Source organism: Staurois parvus, unplaced genomic scaffold (assembly GCF_062004578.1).
Source record: "Staurois parvus isolate SC_StPar_1 unplaced genomic scaffold, SC_StPar_1.0 ptg001151l, whole genome shotgun sequence".
In the NCBI taxonomy this organism is placed as follows: Eukaryota; Metazoa; Chordata; class Amphibia; order Anura; family Ranidae; genus Staurois; species Staurois parvus.
The window spans coordinates 485,265-513,159 of NW_028318947.1; the positions used below are offsets into that span (position 1 = coordinate 485,265).

Here is a 27,895-nt window from a genome sequence, read left to right on the forward strand (position 1 = left end):
ATGTCTTTATGGACCTTGCTTTCTGCACTGGTGCACAGTCATGTTGGAACAGGAAGGGGCCATCCCCAAACTATTTCCACAAAGTCGGGAGCATGAAATTGTCCAAAATGTCTTGGTATGCTGACACCTTAAGAGTTCCCTTTACTGGAATTAAGGGGTCAACCCCAACCCCTGAAAAACAACCCCACACCATAATGCCCCCTCCACCAAACTTTACACTTGGCACAATGCAGTCAGGCAAGTTCCGTTCTGGCAACTGCCAAACCCAGATGCGTCCATCGGATTGCTGGACAGAGTGATTTATCACTCCAGAGAACACGCCTCCACTGCTCTAGAATCCAGTGGCGGTGTTCTTTACACCACTGCATCCGACGCTTTGCATTGCATTCAGTGATGTAAGGCTTGGATGCAGCTGCTCGGCCATGGAAACCCATTCCATGAAGCTCTCTACGCATGCTTGTGCTAATCTGAAGGCCACACAAAGTTTGGAGGTCTTTAGCTATTGACTCTGCAGACAGTTGGCGACTTCAGGGCACTATGCTGGGCTCATTTACACTAGTGGGCTTGTTCACATGTGCAGTGCCCTCTACCTGGTTTTAACTTCCACTAGCTACATGTCTGAACGAAGCCTTACATGGTTAGTCTGGTTGACAAAAGACACAAATCCTTCCAGTTCAACCCACAGAAAAAAAACCCACACACATACAAATAGAAAACCTCCACATACACAGTCCTATACCCACAGCTGATCCAGAAGAAGACAAGAAAAACCCCAATAATGGTCCAATTTGCTCCAGTGGGGGAAACATTTCTTTCTGATCCCCCAGGAGGCATTTGGATATTTCCTGTATCAACTTTATCTATAAATATTAGTATCCGGTTCTATTTTGTGCATTTGGGCCTGTTTCACATGGGCTTCTGCTTGTAGAAGAACTATGTGAACAGAAAGCTTTGACAAAGCATTTGTAGAGTTTTCAGAAAGCGTTGTTGAAGCTTTTAAAGAACCAGTCATCTCCAGTTTTACATTTTGAACACAGATCCTAATAGGGGTATAGATTGGCACTTTAAAAAAAGCTGTTAGCAGGCTTCAGCATTTCTTGAAGCTTCTTGAAAGCCTGCTAGCAGCTTGTTTAAAGTGGCAATCAGCACTCCCATTAGGATCTGTATTCAACATTTAACTGAAAGCTTTGCAAATGCGTTGTCAAAGTTTGCTGGGCACACTGCTCTTATACAAACTGAAGCCTGTGTGAAACTGGCTTGGGAAAGAATCTGTGCCTTTTTTTAAAACAATCTACTGAGCTGGCCAGAACCATAACATTATAATGGTAGATACTGGAACATCCAATAGTTTTTTTTTTTTTATCTTTTGGTAAAGTCCCTTTTGATTTACATATTTATTCAAACAGAAATATTCCAGGTAGACAAGTACATAGTGTGAAATTATGGAAGGGAGTATCTTAGACCTGTAAAAAGGACTGACTCTGCCAACTAGGCTCTCCTGTAACTAAAATATCACTTTTGGATGGACTGACCCTTTAAAAGCAATTAATGAATTTTCACTTACCGGGCATTGATTGGTGTATTTGGGTTGAAAAAGTCATGAGAAACTTGTGTGGCATACCACGAAACTGCAATTAATGTGCAGAGACCTAAAGGAGAGAATGAAAGAAGGGTGCACACATCAGAATAACCATAGCAGATTTGAAGTTTGAATGGTGGAAGGATCTGATCTGTGATTAGGGCATAAGGTATTAATATCTTAGTTTGGAGACCATCGGTTGTTCCATAATTTTAACCAGATCGTTTTCAGGAATAGGTATACACACCCTACACCATTGTGGTATGTGACCCATAGGTACTTCACATTGTTGGCCAGAAGCCCATTAACTTTTAGTATTGGGGTTGTGGGATAGATGCCAAAATACAATAAGAAAACCTGCCATACAGGAGAACAGATAAACCCTATACAGTTGGTTTACCTGGTAGGAATTTTACACAGGACAATATAATAACTCCCAGAGCACTGTGTACTATATACAGTAATTGCTGTATATATTTCCTACTAAAATAATTAACAAAAATATATTTATCTGTACCGATAAGTCACAGTAGTATCCCTACCCCTGCCACTCTTCTTTGGCTACCTTATCAGATGGCTCCACATGAAGTTTCAATTAAAAATAGACGGGCTGATATACTAAAAATAAAAAAATTTTTTTTTTTACTTTCCTTGCATGTAATTGGGTACCTTTTGCAAAGTGAAATGATAAACATTTACTAAATTCCCTTGCAACAAAAACAACTTATTTGCCGTTAGTAAATCAACCTCACAGTGTCTAAACGTAAACTGGTTCAGCTATTCTTTTTAGAAAAGCCATCATGCTCTGAGAATCCTGTGCTATTATACTCCCTACATTTTTTTAAATAGAATGATGTGTATGTGGCGACACAGACATCTAATCCTTAGGACACACGTGAGACTTCAAGCTTACAAAAAAAAAACAAATTTAGTTTGGAACTTTTATTACAGCAAGAGTTCAGAAAGAACTTCCTCTTAGGAGGTGCGATATTTACCTGATTAGCAGCCTGATTCTTGTCTGCCAGGCCCAACACAACCTCCACTAGCTAACAGCAATGTGTTCTATCACTCAGTGTTTGCACCACCCACATCTTGATTTATGTGTGGGTTGCCTATCTTTGGCATGACAGCCTGGGGGCTCCTCAATCCAGCTGCCTTTAGCAACCACAATGGTACCAAGCAAACTGCATGGGCACCTTCAATCAACGTCAAATGCTCCAAGGCTTTATGTCATTGCCAACTGCTGGAGGCATGAGCAGTGTGTGCCTGTGTCCGCTCTTCTCCTTTCTCCCTCACTGCCAGTGTGTAGCCGGTTGTCCTCCTGCCAGCTGGGTGTGCCTCTCTCCTCTCACTTCCCTGTTGTTCTGTACAAACACCTCCCAACCCCCCCCCCCACACTCCTGCTTCACTGAGGATTGGAAGAAGTTGTGTGAAGTCCCCCTCAATCCTGCTCCTACTCCCTTCTGGTAGAAGCGGCTTGAGCCAATCAACAGCAGCAAAGAGGACCTGCTGTGCATCCACTGAGGATCATGGGATATGTAGTCCTTAAATGGGCGCTGTGCAATACAAGTGAATGGAAGCTAATGGCAGCACAACTACAGCATCCAGGGTTCCCTGCAAACAGAAGGAAGAAAGGATAGAGTTTTCCCAGCAATTCTACAAGAACATCAAGGCAGACAATGCGGGGAAACCAGTGCATGCCCACACTGGGAAAGAGACTGGTGAAGGCCAGAGCTGTGTGCTGCGTCGGATAGAAGCTGAGGACTGGGCCATGGGGAGCCTCTGGTCTTTCGGACTGTGAGCACAAACCTGCTGCTCTTACCTGTCTGTGCCCACCTTGAGAGAGACTTGACCCTGAAAGAGCCAGTGGGAGTCTGAATGCTGGGAATTGCAGGGTCTTGATCATACGGGAGGCCTTGAGCCTTCTAGGACAACCAGCCACCAAGCGTGTGGAACTGGATCCATTGCATTTCAGGAGTGATGAGTGGAACAACCCAAGCTAATCCCTTACTGTCCACAGTTAACACCAACAGAGACTGCCATCCCATGTGTACAGTCTAAAAGGGACATCTTCATGTACACCACCATACAGAAACACCCTAACATTATCCAGCTTAAATCTGCTAATTAAGGCGCCAGGTACTTTACACCCACTCCTATGCACAGAGTGCACTTGGGCCACTTTTTGATCATTTATCGGCAAGAGTTATAGTGAGACTTTTTTTTGTGCTGTTTATGCTTTCAGCGTTGATGCTGTACTTGCCAGTGCTGTGTATACTTCTAATTGGGGTTTAGCCTTATTGTGGTGTAAGTTAATGGCCATAGGTGAGGCTAATGGGTCCCATCAGTTAACCTAACATATTCCTTGACCTGTTTATTGATGTGTGTATTGTGTTTATTCTACTTTGCTTCAATATACTAACTGTATCTATCATCAATTGCCTGTGGCCTATATTCTGTGTAGTATTACTGTATAGAGGGGTAGCATACTAATGCTAAAGTTACACAGGTGTGAGCAGCCTTCAGCTTCTAACCAGGTGAGTCAGTGGGAACCAAGCAGTTTAAAGACTCATGGCAGAGAACAGAGGCGACTCCTCCAGGGGTAGCGCTAAATTATGAAACACCCAGACAGTGACACAGGATGGGCAATAAATTTTACTTCCCATGATTCAGCCCACCAGGAAAGGAACGTTACCAGGGGCGGACTGACAACTCATGGGGCCCCCGGGCAATAGGGGATCACGGGGCCCCTGTGTCCTTGCCCAAACTCAAAAAAGCCTATGAAAAAGGTACCAGGGGCATCTCATGGGGCCCCGTACTGACCCCCGGCCCTCGGGCAGTGCCCGAGTTTCCAAATGGTCAGTCCGCCCCTTACCGTTACAGGAAACCTCAAGTAATGATATATTGAGGAAGCTTTTCCTGGTCTCCCCTGTAAATGTTAGTTGAGCTTTGGTGTACAAAAAACCTCTAGAAATATCAATTCATGCTTCTGTGATTGGCTCATCGATTTCCTAGAAGTCTCATGTTTTGGGCATCCCCATCAATAGGAATTTCCATTTTGGGGAGTGAGATACTCCCCAAGGGTTGACAAATTCTAAAGTGATGCAGACCATTTTAGTTTTCCTCATTAGAGCACTGAAAGTACACCAATGGGTTATAATGAACCAAAACCTTCTATTCACAATCAGTATCCCAAGGACAATTTCTTCAGAACAACAAAAGGTAGGATTCTGCTACAAAGTTTGTAAAAACTCCTGCAATGTGCATAGATCATACTTTTTCCCACCAAAAGTGGAGTTATTCTTTAATTACATTACCTGCCAAAATAAAAAGGGCTCCTCCAGACACAGCAATTCTGTCCTTGGCGATGGGATTATTGTCACCCACTTTGGTACATTTCATTCCCACAACACTGATGATTATTCCGATGAAGCCCAGGAGCATAGCAATCACCATCAGAGCCCGGATTGTCTGGATGTGAACTGCAGAGGGGAGGGGGAAAAATGAAAGCAGTAATTGGTAAGACAGATGATATGAGAGCTTTCCTGTATGACCCACAGATAGTATAGGTTGAATACAGCGAGTGAACGGATTGTCAATGTACCCTTTGAAATGAGCACCTAACCCCAACAGTTTTATACCAAAGCGTATCTATAGCCAAAACATTTCTTTTTTCTGTTGCTAGATTTTTTTCAGTTTGTTTCCCATTTATTTCTCCTGTGGCTACAGAAAGTAAGATGCAGCCATTCCAAAGCAAATGTTAAAGCTGAACTCCGGGATAAGCAAAAATTGTCTAAATACATTTATCATTGCATTCTTCCTGGAATCTTGGTGTGGTTTGTGTATTCCTTCCAGATCTGTGCCGTAATCAAGTGTGAAACTTCACCCCTGTGTAGGAGCTTTCTATAATAAAGACCGCTTACTGCTGCTCTCCCTTCTTTTGCAGGGTGACTGGTCTTGTCTCCGCCCCCTCCTGTAATTGTCTGCAGTTTGTAGTGGGTGGGGTCTACTGGGTCCCTCCCTCAGCTCTACTCTCAGCACAGGGTATGTTCAACATAATGCTGATGTCACTGCTACTTTTACAAGGTAGTACCTGGGTTAGTAAAGGCATTTGGCGCACACAAGTTGGACATATATCCCTTGTGGCTATTCAGGAAAATATTTGTGCCCAGAGTTCAGCTTTAATTTGTTTAACTCCTTAATGACCAGATGTATTTGGTATCAACAAGATCTGAGAAGCACCCATCGGCTCTGATTTGTTTTAATTTTTTTTTTGTTCACGGTCTGCTGCTTTGGCAGTCTGTCTCTCATTGAGGTTAGATGTAAATATTATTTATTTATTCATTACAGGTACTTATATAGCGCCATCAATTTACACAGCACTTTACATACATATTGTACATTCACATCAGTCCCTAACCCTCAAGGGGTGTGCAATCTACAGTCCATATCTCACGTTCATACATACACATACTAGGGCCAATTTATACAGGATCCAATTAACCTACCAGTATGTCTTTGGAGTGTGGGAGGAAACCAGAGTACCTGGAGGAAATCAACACAGTGACAGGGAGAACATGCAAGTGGTGCCAAGGTTGGGATTTGAACCAATGACCCTAGTTCTACCAGGCAGAAGTGCTAACCATTTAGCCACTGTGCGGACAACACTGTTTTGTCAAGTGATCACTGTGAAAGGACTGTGATCAACAGATGGTTGTAAATGTGCTAGGTTCCCTGCCCCAATACCCTGACTTGGTCAGAGAAGATATACAATACAGTTTTGAGCATGCCCCTCAGAGTCTTGTGTACATGTGCAGTGGAGGCCACGTTCTTAATAACAAAACTTGATATTGAAAGACACGGCTGGTTGCCTGACAAATGGGGGTTCTCTTTTAAGGTTTGACAATAAACCTTTAAAAGAGCTGATCACCCTAGATATCATCTTAAAAAGAAAAAAAAAACCTCACCCACACAGGTAAGTTTGACAGGTATGCAAGCACAGGCCTAAAGACCTGAATTCAAGGCTCTGCATCCAAATACATGCACCCTTCCATGTGTACCTGTCAAAATCAGCCATCCAGGTGAGTCTTTAGAGATGATGCACCTCCATCCTCTTCATATGGGTTGTACATGCATATGAGCATATGGGCAGCACAGTGGCTAAATGGTTAGCATTTCCTCCTGGCAGTACTAGGGTCATTGATTCAAATCCCAGCCACAGCACCACCTGTCTGGAGTTTGCATGTTCTCCCTGTGACTGCATGGATTTTCTCCCATACTCCACAGACATGCTGGTAGGTTAATTGGATCCTGTCTAAATTGTCCCTAGTATGTGCATGTATGAATGTGAGTTAGGGAGCTTAGATTGTACACCCCTTGAGGGTCAGGGACTGATGTGAATGTACAATATATATGTAAAAGAACTATGTGAACTGACAGCACTATATAAATACCTGGGAAAAACAATACACAGCTCAGCACTAGTAAAAAGAAAACAAATGGCTCTGGTCAGGGCTTAGCACCTGTGCGAATGAGCCCCTAATGAAACGAGGTCATTTTTCAAGCCTTTAAATCTATAGCTTACATTAGGATAATGCTGAGTGCTCCTGCCATGAAGGTCCTTGTATGTTGTGCTTTCTGTGATAAGGTGACAATGATTGGTCCATATCTCCCAAATGTGCTCTTGCGTTGTCATCCTGTCACACGAGCTTCCAGTGCCATCTACAAGTGGCCATTTCAGCACATGTTACACAGGCATTGTCCAATAATGTCACCAGCAGGGAACCCGCATTGAGAAATGCCATGTGATCATCACTAGAACGCATGTACAAGAAGAACAATGACGCCACTCTCCAAGCCCTGCTGACTCGTCGGCCCACAGAATAGGTCATTCTGACTCCCACACATGCAGTCCAGTGAAGAAATGGCTGCACTCCAGTAAAGTAAAGATTTATTCAGCAAGCGGTGTACGAATCACATACCATGCCTCTACCCCACACACTATTTGTTGGAATCACTGGCGTAGTCTGGTGCTTCTGTGAATGATGGAACACATGTAGACAAGACTGGCTGGCAACTGACCACAGGTGATCAGCAGCATTTTGTTGCCCCAAGAATTAAAAAAACTTTTATTTTACAAAAATGGCAGTTCATTATAATAGTATATATAATAGCTATTACACTTGAGCTACCCTAAAGCATTTGATAAGTGGTGAGGAGTGTTATGTTGCTTCCTCAATGCCTGTTTTAACCCCTAAAAACCCTCACCTCTGCATTGCAGTGCACTGCATGTGAATGTGACAGCAGGGAGAGTTTTCTGCGACACAAAGCATCACAGCAGCAGCATGTGAACACCCCTGTCTGCTGCCTTTGCAGCTTAAAGTGGTTCTAAAGGTAAGACACATATATATATATATATATATATATATATATATATTTTATTATTTGAATGTATTCACTACATTAAGGTAAAAAGGTCTCAGTATTTGAATTGCCCTCTCATCTCCATAAATACTGCACTGGTCTCTCTCCCTGCCCTCACAGCATACAGAGACAGCAGAGGGAGACATTGGCTCCTGCTGCTGTCAATCAAATTCTGTCAGGAGGGATCGGGGGGGGGGGGAGAGGTGGGGCTGAACGTTACTCTGATTGTCTATGGATACACACAGCCTGGCTCTGGAGCAAGCCACAGGTGTACCACCATAGCAAGCAAGCAGCTTCCTATGTTGGCACACAGAAGAGGAGGAACCTAGAGCAGTGGGGGACTCCAGAGAAGGAGGTACAGTGCTGCTCTGTGCAATACTATTCCACAGAGTAGGTAAGTATAACATGTTTATTATTTTAGAAAAATAAATTAGCCTAAACAATCTCCTTAAGTGGGTGCAGTAAAAATGCAGCTCAACTGCATGTTTTTACAGCCCCACCCAACTGCAAGTGTAAACAGCCTTAGGGTCAGTTCGTGTGTGTGCAGTGCATTTGTGGTGCGCTTAATGCTGGACATGTGTTAGTTTTGTTTGATTTTTTTTTTTTAAGAATGTTCTTTCTTTTGTTTCCAGTCATCCGTGGGTCAAATTGATGTTCGCTTTTGACAGAAGTGATAAGAAAATTCAAAGGAGAAGGATAGAAATTTTTATTCTGATGAACACATTTCTAAATGTGTATGTGGTTTTTAATGGAGAAAGTCCATTTAATTTAAAACTGAATGTTAAAAGCAAATTAAATTTTGAAGTACTTTCAAAGTCGGTCATGTCCTTGAATGTTAACCGAGAAAAAAAATTGTGCAACCTATATTCCAGACGCAGAGGAATTACAGAAATAATTATTCTAAATGTTGTGCAAAACCAGTATCTCTGTAGTGATCAATACAAAAATATGTGTATGAAAAAATAGTTAACTCACATTAAACAATATGCATCACATAAATGGTGACATAGCAGTCCCATATCATATAATTCACTTGTACATAACAAAGAAGTAAACTTCAAAGAGAAATATATAAAAATCCAAATGTGAAATCTTGAAAATGATGAAAGTCCATGTGTAAGAATCTCAAACCACCTTGCAGACACGTGTGATCTACAAATAAGAGCTCAACAGTGCAGAAATTATCCAACTGGGGGGTCACCACTGAGAATACCACTGACTCCACCGCCTCCACGGTCCTTCACTGGTTATCCCAAGCCAGCATTAACGTTACAGAGTAACACATGCAAAACATACCACACTAGGGCTCAACAGTGGGTGTATAACAGCATATGTCACTGGCCCTATCCTTTGCCCATTTTGTCTGGTGTAAGGACATCTTCTTTATCCCCAAAGATGTCCGTTGCACCAGACGAAACATGTGAAGGGCGAGTTCAGTGGCACATGACCTTGCACACCACTCTGTTGACCCCTGGTGTGGTATGTTTTGCTTGTGTTACTCTAATTTTGTGCTGGCTTTGGATAGTGAAGGACCATGGAGGCAATGGAGTACAGCTAGTGGTCGGGAACTCTCTACCCCCTGAACACAACTTGGCAATAAGGGTGCATTTACACCTGTGAATACACCTGCACTATGATTAGATGTGAGAACCACAGCGGGGAAGGGAGTCCCACTATTAGCTGTGGGAGGCAGCCCTACTGAAAGCACTGGGAGGCTGCCGGTCAAATATGGCTACTAGCATGTAATCTCTCATGCAACGATCACATGTGAGTGAACAGCCCTGGAGGTAGCTGAATGTGGGAGCCCCCGCTGGAGTTCTCACATCTAATAAGAGTGTGGATGCCTTCGCAGGTGTGGATGGACACTAAACGTTGGTGGGTGACATCACTACTCTATGGAATTCACCCCATTGTTGGTCTTCTGCATTAGACAAAGAAGCCAGAACTTTGCAGTCATGTGACTGAATAGAAACATTCTGGAAATCTTCTCTGGAGAGTGTTTACATTATGATTTGTTATAAATTGTATACATAGCCATGGGCAGAAAAGGAAGGAAATATTTAAATACTGGTTTATTACGTAGCCTTATCTTTATGTATTGCCCTCCTACATAGGCTGTTAGGCAGATTTAGTATGGAGCTTCTGCTGTAGCCACAGGAGATAGAATTGTTTAGTCTGTTCAAGACTCCACAGGCTGGGATTTTGTTTACCTCCTCCTGACTCTAGAAGATTCTGGCGATTAGGGTGAAAGGATTCAAATACCCAGCCTGAATACACTGCCCCAAAAAATTATAGGAACACTTATTAATCAGAATATAGCATCAAGTCAATTAAACTCCTGGGATATTGATCTGGTCATTTAAGTAGCAGAGGGGATTGCTAATCAGTTTCAGCTGCTTTGGTGTTAATGAAATTAACAGGTGCAGTAGATGGGCAACAATGAGACGAGCCCCAAAACAGGAATGGTTTTACAGGTGGAGGCCACTGATATTTTTTTCCTTATCTTTTCTGATTGTTTTTCACTAGTTTTACATTTGGCTAGGGTCAGTGTCACTACTGGTAGCATGAAGTGATACCTGGACCCTACAGAGGTTGCACAGGCAGTCCAACTCCTCTGGGATGGCACATCAATACATGCCATTGCCAGAGGGTTATCTGGGTCTCCCAGCACAGTCTCAAGAGCATGGAGGATATTCCAGGAGACAGGTAGTTACTCTAGGAGAGCTGGACAGAACCATAGAAGGTCCTTAACCCATCAACAGGACCGGTATCTGCTCTTTTGTGCAAGGAGGAACAGGATGAGCACTGCCAGAGCCCTACAAAATGACATCTAGCAGGCCACTGGTGTAAATGTCTCTGACCAAACAATCAGAAACTAACTTCATGAGGGTGGCCTGAGGGCCCAATGTCCTCTAGTGGACTCTGTGCTCACTGCCCGCCACCATAGAGCTCGATTGGCATTTGTCATTGAACACCACAATTGGCAGGTCCACCAATGTTGTCCTGTGCTTTTTACAGAGAAGGTTCACCCTGAGCACATGTGACAGACATGAAAGGGTCTGGAGAAGCCGTGTAGAACATTATGCTGCCTGTAACAGTTTTGGTGGTGGGTCAGTGATGTTCTGGGGAGGCATATCCCTGGAGGGATGTACAGGCTAGACAATGGCACCCTGACTGCCATTAGGTATTGGTATGAAATCCTTGGACCCATTGTCAGACCCTACAGTGGTGCAGTGGGTCCTGGGTTCCTCCTGGTGTCAACAATGCCCAGCCTCATGTAGCGAGAGTATGCAGGCAGTTCCTGGAGGATGAAGGAATTGATACCATTGAATGGCTCCCACGCTCGCCTGACTTAAATCCAATAGAACACCTCTGGGATATCATGTTTCAGTCCATCTGACGATGCAAGGTTGCACCTCAGACTGTCCAGGGGCTCCGTGATGCCCTGGTCCAGATCTGGGAGGAAATACCCCAGGACACCATCCGTCATCTCATTAGGAGTATGCCCCGACATTGTCAGGTATGCATACAAGAACATAGGGGCCATACAAACTACTGAGTACCATTTTGAGTTGCTGCAATGAAATTTCAGCAAAATGGACTAGCCTACTGCATCATTTTTTCACTTTGATTTTTGGGGTATCTTTGAATTCAGTCCTCTGTAGATTGATCATTTAAATTTTCCACCAAACAATGGGGCATCCCTACGTTCCTAACACATTACCCAGTCCATATCAGTATAGATATCCAGCATTATATTTTTCCCTATTGAGATCTAATGTGTTTTCAAAGTTTTCCTTTAATTTTTTTTGAGCAGTGTATATAGTAGGGCCCATCCAGTCCCTGGGGAGGTGTGTCAGATGATGGATGGGTTCCTTTTTAAATAGGTTGGAGTCCTGAGGAGAGGATCTTCCTCTTGTGTGGGAGTGGATCTGTGCGCTCCAGGGGCTGCTTGCCCTGGAGCAGTCCTGGGCTGGATGCTGGGCCGTGTATGCCTTGGGACCTTGTGAGTGAAGATCACTTTTTTGTGCTGAAGTTTCATGGTCTTCTGCTATGAAAGTGAACTACCTCGGTCTTCTAAAACTCAGACTGCTCTAGCTGATTACTCTCACTTTAGTGATTACTTGTACTGCTATCAAGATAGAAGTGTCCTCCACTAGCAACCTGTTCCATTTTGGAGTAATCTGCTTCACTCCCCGACCCCCTCCCAAGTTTTACCAGCAATACATTTACAAAAAAGATACCACTAGACAGGGGATATAACCTTACTGTATCCAAAATGAAAAAAAAAGTTTTGCCTATAGTTCTACTTTAACTACAGGTTTCATTTAACATTAGTTTGTTTGGACTAAGTTCTTCACTAATACGCCTGTTGTTAGTGCTGTATAAACTATACGTAACATACCATACACAGCGCTATTTTTCAGCAGCAGGATGGGGACTTCCCTTCCTGTTCCAGGATCGAGTCAGGCTTTTTTGGCAGGTGCAGCGTAGTGTGGTGGCAGTGAACACAGAGTCTGGTAGCAATCAAACTTAATATATGTATTGAGCAGAATGCCAATGATACAAACTCCCTAGCGGAAGAGTACCACTTAGAAAAATGACTCACAGTTAAGTGCAGTCAAGAGGTGGCTGTGGAGAGATGCTATCAGTGTATGTTTAAGGGGCTTAAGTTTGGCCTGGCTGGTCCGGTCCGGTCCTAAGAAAGGAGGCTCCTTTCTAGGGAGTCCCTAGCCTGTCTCTCCTTTTCTGGAACCTTTCCCTATGGTTAGTACTGTCCCTCACAAGCGGGGTCTCTCTATCTACTTGCAAAATGTGCACTAAAAGCCGGGGGCAGGGACTTAAATAGACCCTGCTGACCCAAGATGGCTGCCAGGGTTCACATGGTTGCAGCACAGCCAACCAGAATGTTGCCTCATTGACCCAGGAAGCCATAAAGAAAACAAGCTTCCCTTAGACTTCCTCTCCAAGCTGTGGTACCACTTTGAGTGCCACCTACAGTGGAGAAAAGAGACAGATCGTAACATGAAAGGTGAGCTTATCCTTTACTTATCTCATTTGATATTTTGAAAAGCCAGTATAAGCAAAAATAATGATGGAAAAAACAATTCTGATTTTAACCAAACATTTTTGACATATAAATTCTTAATAGTCTACATATCTGGGGACATGGCAATGGTATTCCCATTTCCTAAATAAACTGTGCTGGAAGATGTCATTCTTTCTAGTTTCAGAAAGTGGGGAAGTAAGCTGTTTTTATTCACTGTATATCTGACTTTTAGGTTGTGTTCCTGTCCACTTAGGTGTATGGGGTACTGCTGCCCTCCTTTGTGTAGATAGGACCAGTTATATTCGCCATACAAAAATTTAACACTAAAGGCAGGAACTCCTCGTAACCGTCAAAGTAAGTGTGCAGACCTGGGAATTTATAAAGTCCTTGAGAGATATAAGACATTGTCAGGGGATTTAACTCTGCAGTATGCAAAAAAAACTAAAATCTAATTTTAGGGTGGACTGACCCTTTTAAAGGAGTAGTTGATCATACGTGATCCAACTGTCTTTGGAGTATGGCCCCACTAGAGTGCTGTGGAGTTCTCTGCTATCATGTCAGCTCAGTTGAGCTCCTTTAAACAACAAAAAGCAGGGCTCTGTAAATTCTGGAAATAAATAACTTAAACACGAAGCTTTCTGGTCAGTTCCAGGATTGCCATTTGGGGCCTAATTAAAATAAAACTTTCCAACAGGGCCTCCTGAGACTATGGGCCATTCCTTTGATGTCAAGGCTTGGCTACACTCCTATTCATGCTACAACAGTAATAACAAGCATCATTACATGTTGCTTAAGGAATAAAAGAGCCCTAGGAACTCTAGTATGGTTCCTTCTGTCTGATGTCACATGCTCCTATTACCCCGTTCCCGTGAATTCTACGCGATATCGCCTCCGGACAAAACATCCCAAGAATTTGCCCATTTTTTGCGGGATATAATTAAATTGTGGCTAATTATACACCCCCTTGTCAACCTCACAGCAGAGTATTATACTGGAGAACTATTTGTGCCGTTCTGGAAGAAATACATTCTTCTGCTTCACATGTGAAATAATCTCTTTGTTTTTCTAATTCCTCCCTCTTTGAGTTGCCTGAACTTTCATTGCAGAATTTTAATTTTAAAGTAAATGCCAAAACGGATCTGAGACCTCGTGAACCTCTTAGTGAAAGGGGTTGCTGGTGCAGGGGTTAGGGCTTGACATGAAACGCATTGTGCAGTATGGGAATGTCATTAGCTAATATTACAGGATTTGTCTATAGAAGTTGTATTGTTGGTGGTTTAATTAGATTTTACATGGTGCCATTCTTTTTCAAGATGGGAATGGAGAAAAAGAATGGAAATTAACAGTATACCTTCTAAATAGTAGCATTTTTATTGTCCATGCTCACTAAGCATTCTATTCCAAACTAAGCCTCTTTAATAATATGTCTTAATAAATATATATATATATATATTATATAACTGTGGTTGCAGGGGTGGCCATGCAACAGATGAAAGCCTTTTCTTGTGCCATTTGATTTATTTATAATGGGTATTTATGTAGAACTGGCAAAATATGGAGCGATTTACATATGGTACATTCACTTCAGTCCCTGCCCTCGAGTAGCTTACAATATAAGGTCCCTATCTCACATGCATACATACCTATACTCTGGCCAATTTAGATAGGAACCAATTATAACCTACTAACATGTCTTTGGGTGTGGGAGGAAAGCCACACAAGCACAGGAAAACCATGCAATCTCCATGCAGATAGTGTCCAGACAATGATTCAAACTGGGCACCCTAGTGCTGCAAGGAAGAAGTGCTGACCACAAAGCCATTGTGCTGCCTGTACACACCATACCATCTCATGGCAGGGCAGGATTTCTCTTTCCAGTCAAGATGCCTTTAAGCAGGTTCCTCAGATGATTCTCAAGAACTCTTGGGCCACTGCTCCAGACAGCATGGCACTCTATTACTACCTGTATGGTCTTCTTGCCCCTTGCTGCTATCTTTTGTGGTTCTGCCCACCTCTATGAGTGAAAGTGTTCCCATTACTCCAGTAAAGATTATTTTATGGCGTCCAGAAATTATCAATGTTAACCAGTCGCCGACCGCCCTATAGTAGTTTTACAGATACAGGGCGGCCACTCTGTGCAGAATCACATATGTATACACACGTGATTCAGCATTTCTGGGTAGAGGGTGCACGCCTTTGGCGTGCCACTTCTGCTGTTATTTGTCACAGCAGGAGCCAATCAATGGGTGCCAGCCAATGGATGACTGCTGGCACCCGCTGATCGGCGAGGAGACACTGGATGGCACTCTGAAAATGTAAACAATGCAGAGCTTGTCCTGTTAGTTGGGATGTGCTGGATTTAGCTTCCCTGCATAATAATAATAAAATAAATAAATGAAAAAATAAAATCCAGCACATCCCTTTTACTAAGCATCTAAAAGTAATCACAAACACACTGGTTAACCCTTTGATCGCCCTAGATGTTTAACCCCTTCCCAGCTAGTGTCATTCGTACAGTGACAGTGTATATTTTTAGCACTGATCACTGTATTAGTGTCATTGGTTCTCACAAAGTGTCAGTGTCAGATTGTCTGCCGCAATATCGCAGTCCTGCTATAAGTCGCTGATCGCCGCTATTACTAGTATAAAATAAATAGATAATAATTCCAGTATATATCCCATATTTTCTAGACACTATAGCTTTTGCGAAAACCAATCAATGTACGCTTATTGGGATTTTTTAACCAAAAACGTGTAGTAGAATACATATTGGCCTAAATGTATAAAGAATTTAGATTTTTTTCTAAACCTTTTTAATTGGATATGTTTTCTAGCAGAAAGTAAAAAAAATATAATTTTTTCAAGTTTGTCTGTAATTCTTTGTTTATAGTGCAAAAAATATAAAACCCAGTGGTCATCAAATACCACCAAAAGTAAGCTCTGTTTGTGGGAAAAAAAAAAGTCACAAATCATATATATATATATATATATATATATATATATACACAGCGTTGCATGACTGCGCAATTGTCAGTTAAAGTAATGCGGTGCCGTATAGCAAAAAATGGCCTGGTCATGAAGGGGGGTAAATCTTCCGGGGGGCAAGTGGTTAAAGAACCATTAACTGAATTTCCTTTGCTTCATTCTATCTTACCAAGCCCTGATGAAGGGAGTTTATTGAACCCTCAAAATGTGTTGGATTTTTTTCAATACGTGATTCTAAATAAAATCAAATTTTGACCCTTTACATTCTATCTCTGGTGCTTTTCTTTATCCTGCACCAAGCTGTTATTCTGAGCTAAAAGTTGACTCTTGGCTTTCACTCATGGAGCCCTGCCTAAGGGAAATGCCTCCCTCTACATTGGTGGAAAAGCTTTCCTGAAAACTCTTTCCACAATACAACATCCAGGGCCCCAACACAACCTGCTGCTCTTATCTTTAGAACCTGACTTTAAAGGGTAAGTTCACCTCTGGGAACATGTTACATGTTCTACCCATTTTTAGGGTGGAACATATAACAAGTTCTCATAGCTGCAGCAATGCCGGCCACCCCCCCCCCCCCCCCCCTGCAGGTTTGAAAACAGCATGGCTATGCGGAGCTCCACCCATGTGTCTGCGGCACTCATTCACGGATTCCTGTGAATGATTGCACTGCAAGTTCCTGCAGCCTTAGCGGCTGTGGGCTTGTAGTTTTCAATGAACTACCATGCGTTCACATGCAAATTGCAGTGTTCATAAACAAAGCCATCTAAACTATTAGTCTGTCTGCCTGTCCCACAAATATGCTTAAAGTGGTTGTGAAGGCAGAAGGTTGTTTTACCTGAACACATACTCTGCATTAAGGTAAAAATGTTTGATGTTCAGATCCCCACCAGCCCCCCTAAATACTTACCGGAGCCTGATCCAGTGCTGTGCCCATGAACAGCAGAACTTCTCTCTCCTCTCTCTCCTCCCTCACCTCCCTCTCCTCTCTCTCTCTCCCCTGTCCTCTCTTTCTCTTCTCTCTCTTCCCTCTCCTCCCCCCCTCTCTCTCCTCTCCCCCCTCTCTCTTCCCTCTCCTCTCTCTCTACCCTCTCCTTTCTTCTCTCCCCCCCTCCCCTCTCTCTCTCTTTTCCCCCTCTCCTCTTCTCTTTTTCCCCCTCTCTTCTCTCTATTTTCCCTCTCTTCTCTCTCTCCCCCTCTCCTTTCTCTCTCTTCCCTCTCCTCTCTCTCTCTCTCTCTTCCCTCTCCTCTCTTTCTCTACCCTCTCCCCCCTCTCTCCCCTCTTCTCTCTCTCTTCCCTCTCTCTCCTCTCTCTCCCCCTCTCTCCCCTCCTCTCTCTCTCTTCCCTCTCTCTCCCCCTCTCCCCTCTCTCTTTCCTTCTCTCTTCCCCACCCCTCTTTCCTTCTCCCCCCCCCCTTCACCCCCCTCTCTCTCTCTTCATCCCCCTCTCTCTCTCCACCCCCTCTCTCTCTCCACCCCCCTCTCTCTCCATCCCCCCCTCTCTCCATCCCCCCCTCTCTCTCTCCATCCCTCTCTCTCTCCCCCCCCCTCTTCATCCCCCCCCCTCTCTCTCTCTCTCTCTCTGAGACAACAGTGGGAGCCATTGGCTATGAGGAGAGAGCTGGCGGCTGAGCCGAGTGTCAATGTATACACACAGCCAGGCTCGGGAGTGCCCTGATGGCAAGCAGCTTTCTATGAGGGTCCTCTGAAGGGAGGAGGAGCCAAGACTACATGTAGGGGCTACAAAACCATTGTACAGAGCAGGCAAGTATAACATGCTTACTATTTTATAAATAAAGCTTTACAATCACTTTAAAGTGTAACTAAAGGCAAAACTTTAGTTTTGGATAGAGCTGAAAGAGATTAGAATCCCTCTCAGTTTTTATTGCTGTCTGTGCCCCCCGTTAGGGAGATTCACCCTCTCTATTTGTCCTGTTTTACCATTATCATTGAAAGTAAAAGAAATTCCCAAATTCTGGGTTGACATCGAAACAGTAATAGAGGGGAAATTCAATGGGGACACTAGTTCTGGTGACACCCAGGGATTTCTTCTCTGTAGAGGGATTTCCTCACTTCCTGTTTTGGCTATGGGACAGGATGTGAAGGGAAATCTCCCCTATGGGACACAGATGCAAAAAAAAAAAAAAAATCTAACAAGGTTTATAAACCTCCCTTACTCTATCCAAAATGAAAAAAAAAAAACAAGTTTTGCCTTTACGTAACGAATCTAACAAATACCACACACTCTTCACAATCTGATAGCATGCAATGGAAATCTTTCTAGCACATGTGCTTTTCTTAGTACAATCACAAATTTAAGATCGAACGGAATACTGTTTTGGCACATGTGGCTTTAAAAAGTTATTTTCCATGAGAATGACTGTCTGGTGCAGCTCGGTCACTGACCCACATAAATTAGGAGTTAGATGGGGACTGATTTGCCTTTTTGCATTCATACTCATATCCTTTCTAACATTACACAATGCTTAACATTTGTCATGTATGTGAACTGCTTGGATGAAATATTATTGGATTCATGCTAAAATGGCTTGCCAATTTAAATGTTATTTTTGTACTCCTACAGTTTGGGTATGGTGTGGACCTCTTTGTGCTCATGATAAGGCGAGGAGACAAAGCCTTACAAATAATTTTTGCCTTTATTTAGTTAGATGTTAGTAATAGAGATTAGCTAGGGCGAAGAAGGGTGGATGCCATAAAATGAAAGCATAGGATCCAACATTTGCTCCACTCCCTTCCAATGTAGATCATGTGGGCCATTCTTAGAATAACTTTAATGTAATAAAGTATGTCAAAGGCCACAGATGTTGGACAATGTGCAGGAACCACGTGACCATCCTCAGGAAGCCAACACATCTCTAAACACCAATGGATTCATTATACCTAGTGAGAGGGGTGGAGAAGGCACGTTAGGCCTAGTGAGAAGGGTGGAGAAGACGCATCAGGCCTGGTGAGAGGGAGAAAAAGGCACGCTGCAGACCAGTTAATCATTGGAGTACTCTGGTGATTGGACAAAATATTATAAATTGTTTGAGTGGAAGCCCTGGCCAACCATAAGCCTTGAATAGTGATATCTGCTTGAGGTGGATATCAAAGTTTTGTATCTACCAGCTTCTTAGCTCTCTTGTATTCCAGATTTCCTAGTAGTAGTCTGACTGCAAGATTTTGCTCTTTCACAGCTGTACTCCTCAATTTTTTTTGTTCAGATCATGAAGACATAATGACATGACACCATGGGGTTTATTTACTAAAGCTGGAGAGTCCAAAATCAGACTCCCTTCTGCATAGAAACCAATCCGCTTCTAACCTCAGCTTGTTCAATGAAGCTTTGGCAATGAAACCTGGAAGCTAATTGGTTTCTATGCAGAAGGGAGTCTGATTTTGGACTCTCCAGCTTTAGTAAATAAACCCCCATGATTCGGTTTGGAAATGCATGCATCATATGAGCAGCCTCAAGTTGTCCAACACATTCTTATACAGAAATGGTTGCATTAGGCCTAGTAATAGGGAAGGGAAAGCTTGCTTCAGACATCTCTGGCCTATCAGGGGAGTAGTGTGGTGGTTTGACCAGATATTAAAGTTTGTTTGATTGGAAGCCTCCTTCAGCAACAAATAGTCCTTGACTGGTGGTATCTGCTTTGGGTGGGTGTCAACATGTTCTATCTGCCAGCTTCAAGCTCTTTTGTAGACCAGATTTTCTAGCAGTTGTTTGTCTGAAACCCCAACTATAGAGAAAATGATGCGCTTTCACAGCTGTACCCCTTAATTATGTATTGGTTTTAAATCATGGAGACATGTGACACCATGATTCAGTTCGGAAATGGCTGCCACATTTGTGCAGAACTGAGAGTTCTGATGGGTATATTTCATTACTTGTAGTCCCTAACAGTTAGCCAGCATGTCAATCAACCTGCCAAAAAACAAGCAAATAAAATATCAGTTCTGGGCCACTTCTGTCCTAACATATTTCATTTAAAGGATAATGATGGTCATGCAATCTAGATGTGCCATCTCTATTTAATTTCCCTTAAGATCTACTAAAATGATAAAGAAGATACCCTACCTAAGCCACTGATTTTGTATCTAGCCAGGTTCTCACTCTACATAATTGTTGGTAGATCTAAAACCGACTGTTTATTTAGACTGTATTGTGTATGGTTAGCATAGAGTACAACCTGCCTAATATGCCTTAAAATAATCTACCCCCTCCCCCACAGATGCTTTTTTAATCTCAGAGCCACCGACTGTTGCTATGTTGACATCCTAGAGACAAAATCTTCTTGCTGTTGGCCACCATTGTGCGGTCTATTCCCATAGACATCTTTGGAACTGTCTGCTGATGCTGGGGACATTTGGTTGTATAGAATTCTAAAGCATACTTGCCAACATATTTGTCCAGTCCCCAGTGCACTGTCACCCTTACCTACAGCCCACCTTCTGGTGAAAGGAGGTCCCACCCTGATCACATTGACTTTCTGAGCAGCCCCACCCCTAAATATGTTGTAACCGCCCACTTGCAGCTACAAAACCTTTTTTTTTTTTTTTTAGTTCCTGCACATGGTCAGTAGCTAAATGTAAGGTGATCTCAGGAAGCAGCTTAAAACATTATTGGGACAGAACACATAAATGTTGGACTGTCCCGGCAAATTCAGGACAGTTGCCATCTATGCTATAGGCATTGCCTTGGCCATTTAGAGAGCATATTTTTAAATAAAAAAAATACAAGGCTCTCTCTGACTGGGCAAGGCACAGAGGAGGAATGGATAACGTCAAGATCATCATCTTAACCAATCAGAGAACACCTTGTATTCAGTGAAAAAATACACTTTCTGACTGGCAGAAATACCAAGTGAGTGACCCCCTAGTACATATGTACATATGTGAATTTATGCATCCCCAGTGGCCCACTGAATGTGAAACACAGATAATTACATGTAATAAAGCTGGCCCAATGAAGGTTTAATAAAAAACCCCTGGAGCTTGGGTTAAAAATCAGCCAAGGCATCTCATTGGACAGAGGGAAGGCAGCTGACAGTGTTTAGCCAGGAATTTGGGAAAAGTCAAACCCCAGCAACAATATGTAGCACCCTCCTAGCTAGGTGCTAGAAGTAGATTATTATTATTATACAGTATATAGCGCCAAAAAGTTTGCTCAGCGCTGTACATTATAATGGGAAACAGTACATGAGACAATACAGTAACAATACAATACACGAGGGGTTCGAGGGCCCTGCTCCTTGGAGCTTACAATCTAGGAGTATGGATTTCATTCTCTGGCTCACTGTATCCAGTGGAGCTATATTTTTTGTTAGGTAAATTTAGTTTGTCGAAATCAGTGTGGCTGGAATTGGGTTAGGCAAATTTAGTTCTAGCTCACTGTAATCAGTGCAGTTGCATGTGATTGGTTCAGTCTGGTCTGCAGGTTTGATTGCTCCCTCTATTTTCTCTGGATTCTCTAGGTGGTTCTGGAACATAGGTGTGGAGTAATGTAAATGGGCAGCATGAAATTTGTGCCGTCCCAGCCAATCTTTGTGAGCCCTGCACAGGTGGTTGCTGGGAAATGGGTATAAATAGTCTCAGCAGTCTTGTCTTGTCCTAGAGAGAAGAAGTCCAGCCTGGGGGTTTGCTGGCCTCCAGGCAGCCCTGCTATGTGCTTGCTGTTCGTGGGGCCTCAGCTGGCCTAGTTGAGGGGCCTAAATTAGGGTTGCCACCTCATCCCTTTAAAACCGAACACATATTAATTACACAGGTTCTGTGGCTGATTAAGGTGGTAATTAAACTCAGAACCTTATCTGCATTAAATGAGCCTCAGAACTTGTGTAAGTAATGTGTTTGGTTTTAAAGGGATGAGGTGGCAATAAAGGTTTTGAGTTTTATACCACTTTAAATATACTAAAGATTTCTAATATATATGTGCAGAAACGTGAAACAATTTAGCTTGTAACAGCACAATTAACAACTAAAATAAAGACAAAATCTAAACACACTAAAAAGACCCCTATGGATGCAGCTCCCTAATCATGAATACATGTAAGTCTCTGAATTTGACTTCAGTCTGTGCCAGTCCCTGTACAGCAGAGCTCAAACTAGGAGAAAAGCAGCACATTGATCCAATCAGTACTGCTGCAGTGCAAGAAGCACGCTGATAGAAGAGGGAGCGGAGTGACAGAGAGATGAGCACATCAGTCTACTACTTCTTTCACAGTCCAGTTACTGGTTGTGTAAATTTCAGAACTGGATGGACTGAAATACAAAACCTTTAGCAGGTAAAACGGCTTCCTTATATGAATTTTCACAGAGTACTGAGCTGTTTGCCTGGATCTCAGGTTTAAAGAACTGCAGTCAAAAATAGCATGTTACAAATAATGAGCTGTTAAAAATATAAGATAAAAAAACAGCTTTTGTTGCAACATTTACATTCAGTTAGGAGATTTCCACCACAGCACAGTACTTTTTTTACTGTCCTTAGAGGTCCTCAGTCTGATAGCCAACACCATCCATCCCACTTCCTTTGAGCCAAGGTTGCCCTGGACCCTTCCCCAGCCTGTGACTGATCAGTGAAAAGAGAATCAGCACAGCAATGAGCCCATCTTCCCATCAATCTGCTCTCTCCTATCAGCATGCACCTTGCCAACACATGAATTATTGGCTCCTTGTGCTTATTTCTCTCAAAACTCAATCCTGCTGTACAGGCACTGCCAGGGGCTGATCTTATAGCATGCCACATTCAGGTATATACACTGCTTGAATTAAATATATTTATGAATGTGATATTGGTTACAGAACTGCTTGAATTTAAAGTGGTTGTAAACCTCAGACATGAAATATCAACAAAGCATATCCATCTTCAGTGTGTATTTGTCGCAATCCAGAGCACTAAGTGTCATTTCTGTCTGCTGCTTTATTCCTCTGCTATTAGCATGAATCACTTCTGACAAGTTTTCCTGACACCAAGAGAAAAATGGTGTCAGGGGAGGGCGCTCCAGCAGATTGACAGCCTCAGCTCTGTCCCTGTGAGCTGTGTGGTGGGGGGTATGTCTCTTCCCTCCAATCAGCTCTCAGAGCTCTCCATACTGAGCTTTGCAGAGTGTAGCTTCAGATTTCTGTCTCCTTTTTTTCTGAACTTTCAGACAAGCTTTATAAATTTAGCACTTTGAATGAATGCAGAGTAGAGAAGACTTCAGGTTAACAGGTACAATTTATGTAGAAGGATTTGTTTAATCTCTGTGTATCACCTGAGACCAGTCACTTAATTTGGTATATATGTATGTGTTTACAACCACTTTAGACTCTTAACTGGTACTAGAGTGCAGCTTTAATTAAAACATTTGAATACAATACAAATACTATATTACAGGTATGCGATTTCCAGCTCCAGTTGTTGGTTACAACTGACTCATACACACAACCATTAGTAGGAAGCATTATGAAGTTAGGACACCATGCAGTGAGCATGAAAAGCCCCAGAGGACCAATACACAGCAGTTAGGGATGAGATGGAGCGTGTTCAGGTGCTCTTCAGATCCCACATGGTCAAGTCCACCACCTGTCACCTGTAATGGGCCAGTGGTCTGAAGCAAGGGCTTTCCCATCCTGCAGCCATACGTATCCAAGGATTGTGTTTATGGAGCAGGGAAAGCCTCGGCTACAAATGATTGGCCCAGTACAGATGACAGCTTCCTGGTGAGCTTGGCCACTTGGGTTTGGAAGAGTATCTGACACTTGTAATAGCCAAAAACTCTTTACTAGGCCTTGTTAACATTTTATCTATTTTTAATCGCATGATTGGCTGCTTTCACATTGATGCATCTTTGCTGCATTTTTACTGTGCTAAAAACACTGCAGAAATGCAATCCCAATGAGTCCTATAGGACTCTTCACATCACTGTGCTGTGGGTTTTTGAAATTCCCAGATGCTGCATCTTTGGTGCAGTTTTCAAAACCACACCAAAAATGTAGAAAATGAGTCAGAAATGCATCAAAAATGCACCTGCGTTGTGCATTTTCTGAGTCATGTCTGTCTTACAGGTGTATGCTGGGTAGTAGACACCCAGAAAACACCTTATACGTATGTTTGCCGTGTTTGTGTTTTTACATTGGAGCAGTGTGACAGCAGCTATAAGCAAATAAAATGTATAAATTTCAAAAATATCAGATAAACCATATATAAACTGTATGTATATGTATGTATGTATGTGTGTATATATATATATATATATATATATATATAATGTATGTGTGTATGTATATATATGTGTGTGTGTGTGTGTATATATATATATATATATATATATATATATATATATATATATATAATCAACCGGATATCATTCTTTACTGATCTTATTATATATAACCTACATCTGTATGCTATGAGTCACTGTGCCATTTCCCTACTGAGAGGCTAACCCCAATACAAATGGTGGGAATGAGTCCTTGGGTTATAAAGGCAAACCTGCCGAGTGCACCCTAATACAAATGGTGGGAATGGGTCCTTGGGTTATAAAGGCAAGGCTGCCAAGCACACCCCAATACAAATGGTGGGAATGAGTCCTTGGGTTATAAAGACAAGGCTGCCGAGTGCACCCCAATACAAATGGTGGGATTGGGTCCTTGGGTTATAAAGGCAAGGTTGCCCAGTGCACCCCAATACAAATGGTGGGATTGGGTCCTTGGGTTATAAAGGCAAGGTTGCCCAGTGCACCCCAATAAAAATGGTGGCAATGGGTCCTTGGGTTATAAAGGCAAGGCTTCTAAGCACACCCCAATACAAATAGTGGCAATGGGTCCTTGGGTTATAAAGGCAAGGTTGCCCAGTGCACCCCAATACAAATGGTGGGATTGGGTCCTTGGGTTATAAAGGCAAGGTTGCCCAGTGCACCCCAATAAAAATGGTGGCAATGGGTCCTTGGGTTATAAAGGCAAGGCTTCTAAGCACACCCCAATACAAATAGTGGCAATGGGTCCTTGGGTTATAAAGGCAAGGTTGTCAAGTGCACCCCGATACAAATGGTGGGAATGGGTCCTTGGGCTATAAAAGTTGCCTATTGCTTTGTATGGAGATGTTGGTACATATATATACAAATAAAGAAAATAGGCATACACACCCAATTGGCTACTACTCATAAATGTATTAAAAAGAGACAAATAGTAAAAGCATCATGAGTCTGTGACCCAAGACCCCCAACCCCTAAAACACCCAGATCTCCCCAAAAGGAAAAAAACACCCCCTACCTAAGCCACAATACCGCCCTACTATGCCCCACCTCCCAGAACAGACCCCACCCAAACCATCTCCCAAAGGGGAACACCAGCCCACACCGCCCCAAACCATAAGGAGCTGAGGAACCCACCCATTGTTGGTACACATTGAGCCTTCTTAAGTAGGGCTGTGATGATCTGCAAAATACACTAACCTATAATGACCAATCAGAAATCAGCTTTTGCTGGTGTGATTGCAGTAAATGCAGTCTTCTAGGCTGGTTTGGTCCAGCGGCGGACTGACAACTCATGGGGCCCCCGGGCAATAGGGGGTCATGGGGCCCCTGTGTCCTTGCCCACACTCAAAAAAAGCCTATAATAGGTATCAGGGGCATTTCATGGGGACCCTTACTGACCCTGGGCCCTCGGGCAGTGCCCGAGTGCTCGAATGGTCAGTCCGCCCCTGGTTTGGTCTATCGCTTCTTGCATTTGAACTAAAGCTATTGATTGAAGCATTATACTGGATAGCATATAGGGGGCACTCATAAGCATTAATTAACATTTGCATGGATCACATTTATTAACAACATTTTTTCAGCGTGCTGGAAACATCCGCTATCAACAATGAACAGTCAAATATTGGCAACGGTTGGCTAAAAATCTGCATTGTGGCACTGTAACGGCTCATGCTAACCAGTGTAGAAAAACATAGCACTCAGTTCACACTGCGTGTAGGTTTTTGTGGACCTCAGCTCAGCAATTCTGTATATTATGGGCCAATAGACACAGCTGCATAGTCCGTAATCTTCTGCTGTGTGTAAAATCAAAGTTTCAAATTCTGTATCTGCAGTCAGTATTTTTTGTGTAAATTTACATTTGTATGTATATACATGTACATATTGGGACTGAAAACTGAGCTGAAAGCATGGAGGAAGAATTTTATGGTTGTGAAACTGTTAGAAACGTTTATGTATCTAAATGCATTTATATGGAAGAAATTTACAGACCATTACAGGTACATGCACATGACTGTAGAAAATGCATTTCAATTTTTTTTTTTGCGTATGGATCTGAATGCCAGTGTATTGTTTTCAAGGGGGATTTGCATACAGGTGTGTAACTACGCTCTGCATTCAGATCCAAAACCAAAAAATCTGATTCTAGTGATGTACTCGTGCAAAAGCATGAGTACGCATATACATAGATGAAAAGAGTGCATTCTTGGATTGAAACAGAGGGGGATATAGAATAAATTCTACGCATTTAAACGCCTTTTAAATGTGTTTTTTTGCTTTTAAAAGCATCTAAACGCTTAAATTTTACTGATTGATTCCATGGGAACTTTTGTGCCAGAAAAGCCATGTGTATAGGATCAGAAAGTCTTTTGGCTGTGTGCATGTGTTTTTTGCCAATAATCCTGCGTGGATGCCCATATCCTGCTTGTGTTCATGAGCCCTTGCGCTGTGTTCAAATCTGTAAAATCAAAGTGGAAAAATCTGTGTCTGTGGTCAGTAATTTGTGTGTGTACACATATAAATGCATGCACATGATTCTATGCGTTCATGCATAAATGCAATCCTTGGCTAACAAAAATGAATGGAAGAATTATTTTATGAATGTTTCCCCATAAGGACGTTTACGTGTCTATATTTGTGTATACACAAGTACTTTCGAGATCATTGCATGCGTTTTTTTTCCTTTCTGCCATTAAATATCTATGCATTTCTTACGCCTTTGTGCATGAGCCCAAATCTGTTCTTTTACCTGGAAAAATGTGAACGGTTAGCTGTTGCTGAGATTCGGTTTGGCATACCCTGGATTCCAGGGTCGCCCTCGTTCTCTACGTACCCTCCAATGACAGCAAGGAGTCGAAGACTTTACACTGCACCTGGCCGGTGCTCTGCGAGGCACATGACATCCACAGACCCTCGTACAGTCCCACCGCTGTGATAATGGCATCCCCGGCATACGACGACTGCTTCCACTGAGGTAACGCTGTGGTAGAAATGATCCCTATCCATCCTCCCAGAGCCAGGAAATAGCCAAGGAGCTGAATTCCTGAATTGGCCATAGTGTCCAAGTATAAATAAAGTTTTTAGTCTTTTTTTTGTTTTGAGTATCCGGTTGATCTGCACCTTGTTGGTCAACGTGGTCCTCCCCACCTGTGGTCTGTCCCAATGGGCTGGTGGTGGTGACACCAGGATGAGCTGCAGCTTAGTAGCAGTACATGAAGATGTTCTCCTGGGCAGAGAAGTGGAGGGGACAGTGAAGTGCCGAGAACTTCATGTTTACACTCCACTGAGCCTCTAGGACATCCAGGGGACAAAGTGGCAATAAAAGGGAAAAAAATGACATACACCAATGTCTGTATGTGTGAGCAGTTTGGAGAATGCCAGGGGGCAGGTCCTCGGGATTAACGAAATTCAGAGGAACACCCACACAGGAAAAGGCACATGAAATTCAGAATTAACCCAGTCTTTACTGGTCAGCCGAATCCTACTCCCTGGATCAAACAAGTGGCTCTGATGTTTGAGGAATATTCTTTGGCGTATTTAAGGCTTGGTTCACACTACTACAATGCAATTTTTAGTGCGATTGTGAAGTGTGACTTTAGTTGCATTTTGGATGGGGCTTTCATATTT

The 27,895-nt window shown here is 42.8% G+C and overlaps 1 protein-coding gene across 1 annotated transcript in view; it reads right to left on the minus strand.

Moving 5' to 3' along the window:
• Positions 1-27,623, minus strand: part of CLDN19 (claudin 19) — a 35,039-nt gene extending 7,416 nt beyond the window's left edge. Inside the window, exons 1-3 of the mRNA XM_089659396.1 lie at positions 27,102-27,623; positions 4,897-5,061; positions 1,565-1,649 (exon numbers count right to left, since the gene is read on the minus strand). Coding sequence (XP_089515522.1) covers positions 1,565-1,649; positions 4,897-5,061; positions 27,102-27,324 — 473 coding nt within the window. The 5' untranslated portion in view covers positions 27,325-27,623. The remainder of the gene's footprint in view (positions 1-1,564; positions 1,650-4,896; positions 5,062-27,101) is intronic.
• Positions 27,624-27,895: the final 272 nt, after the last annotated feature.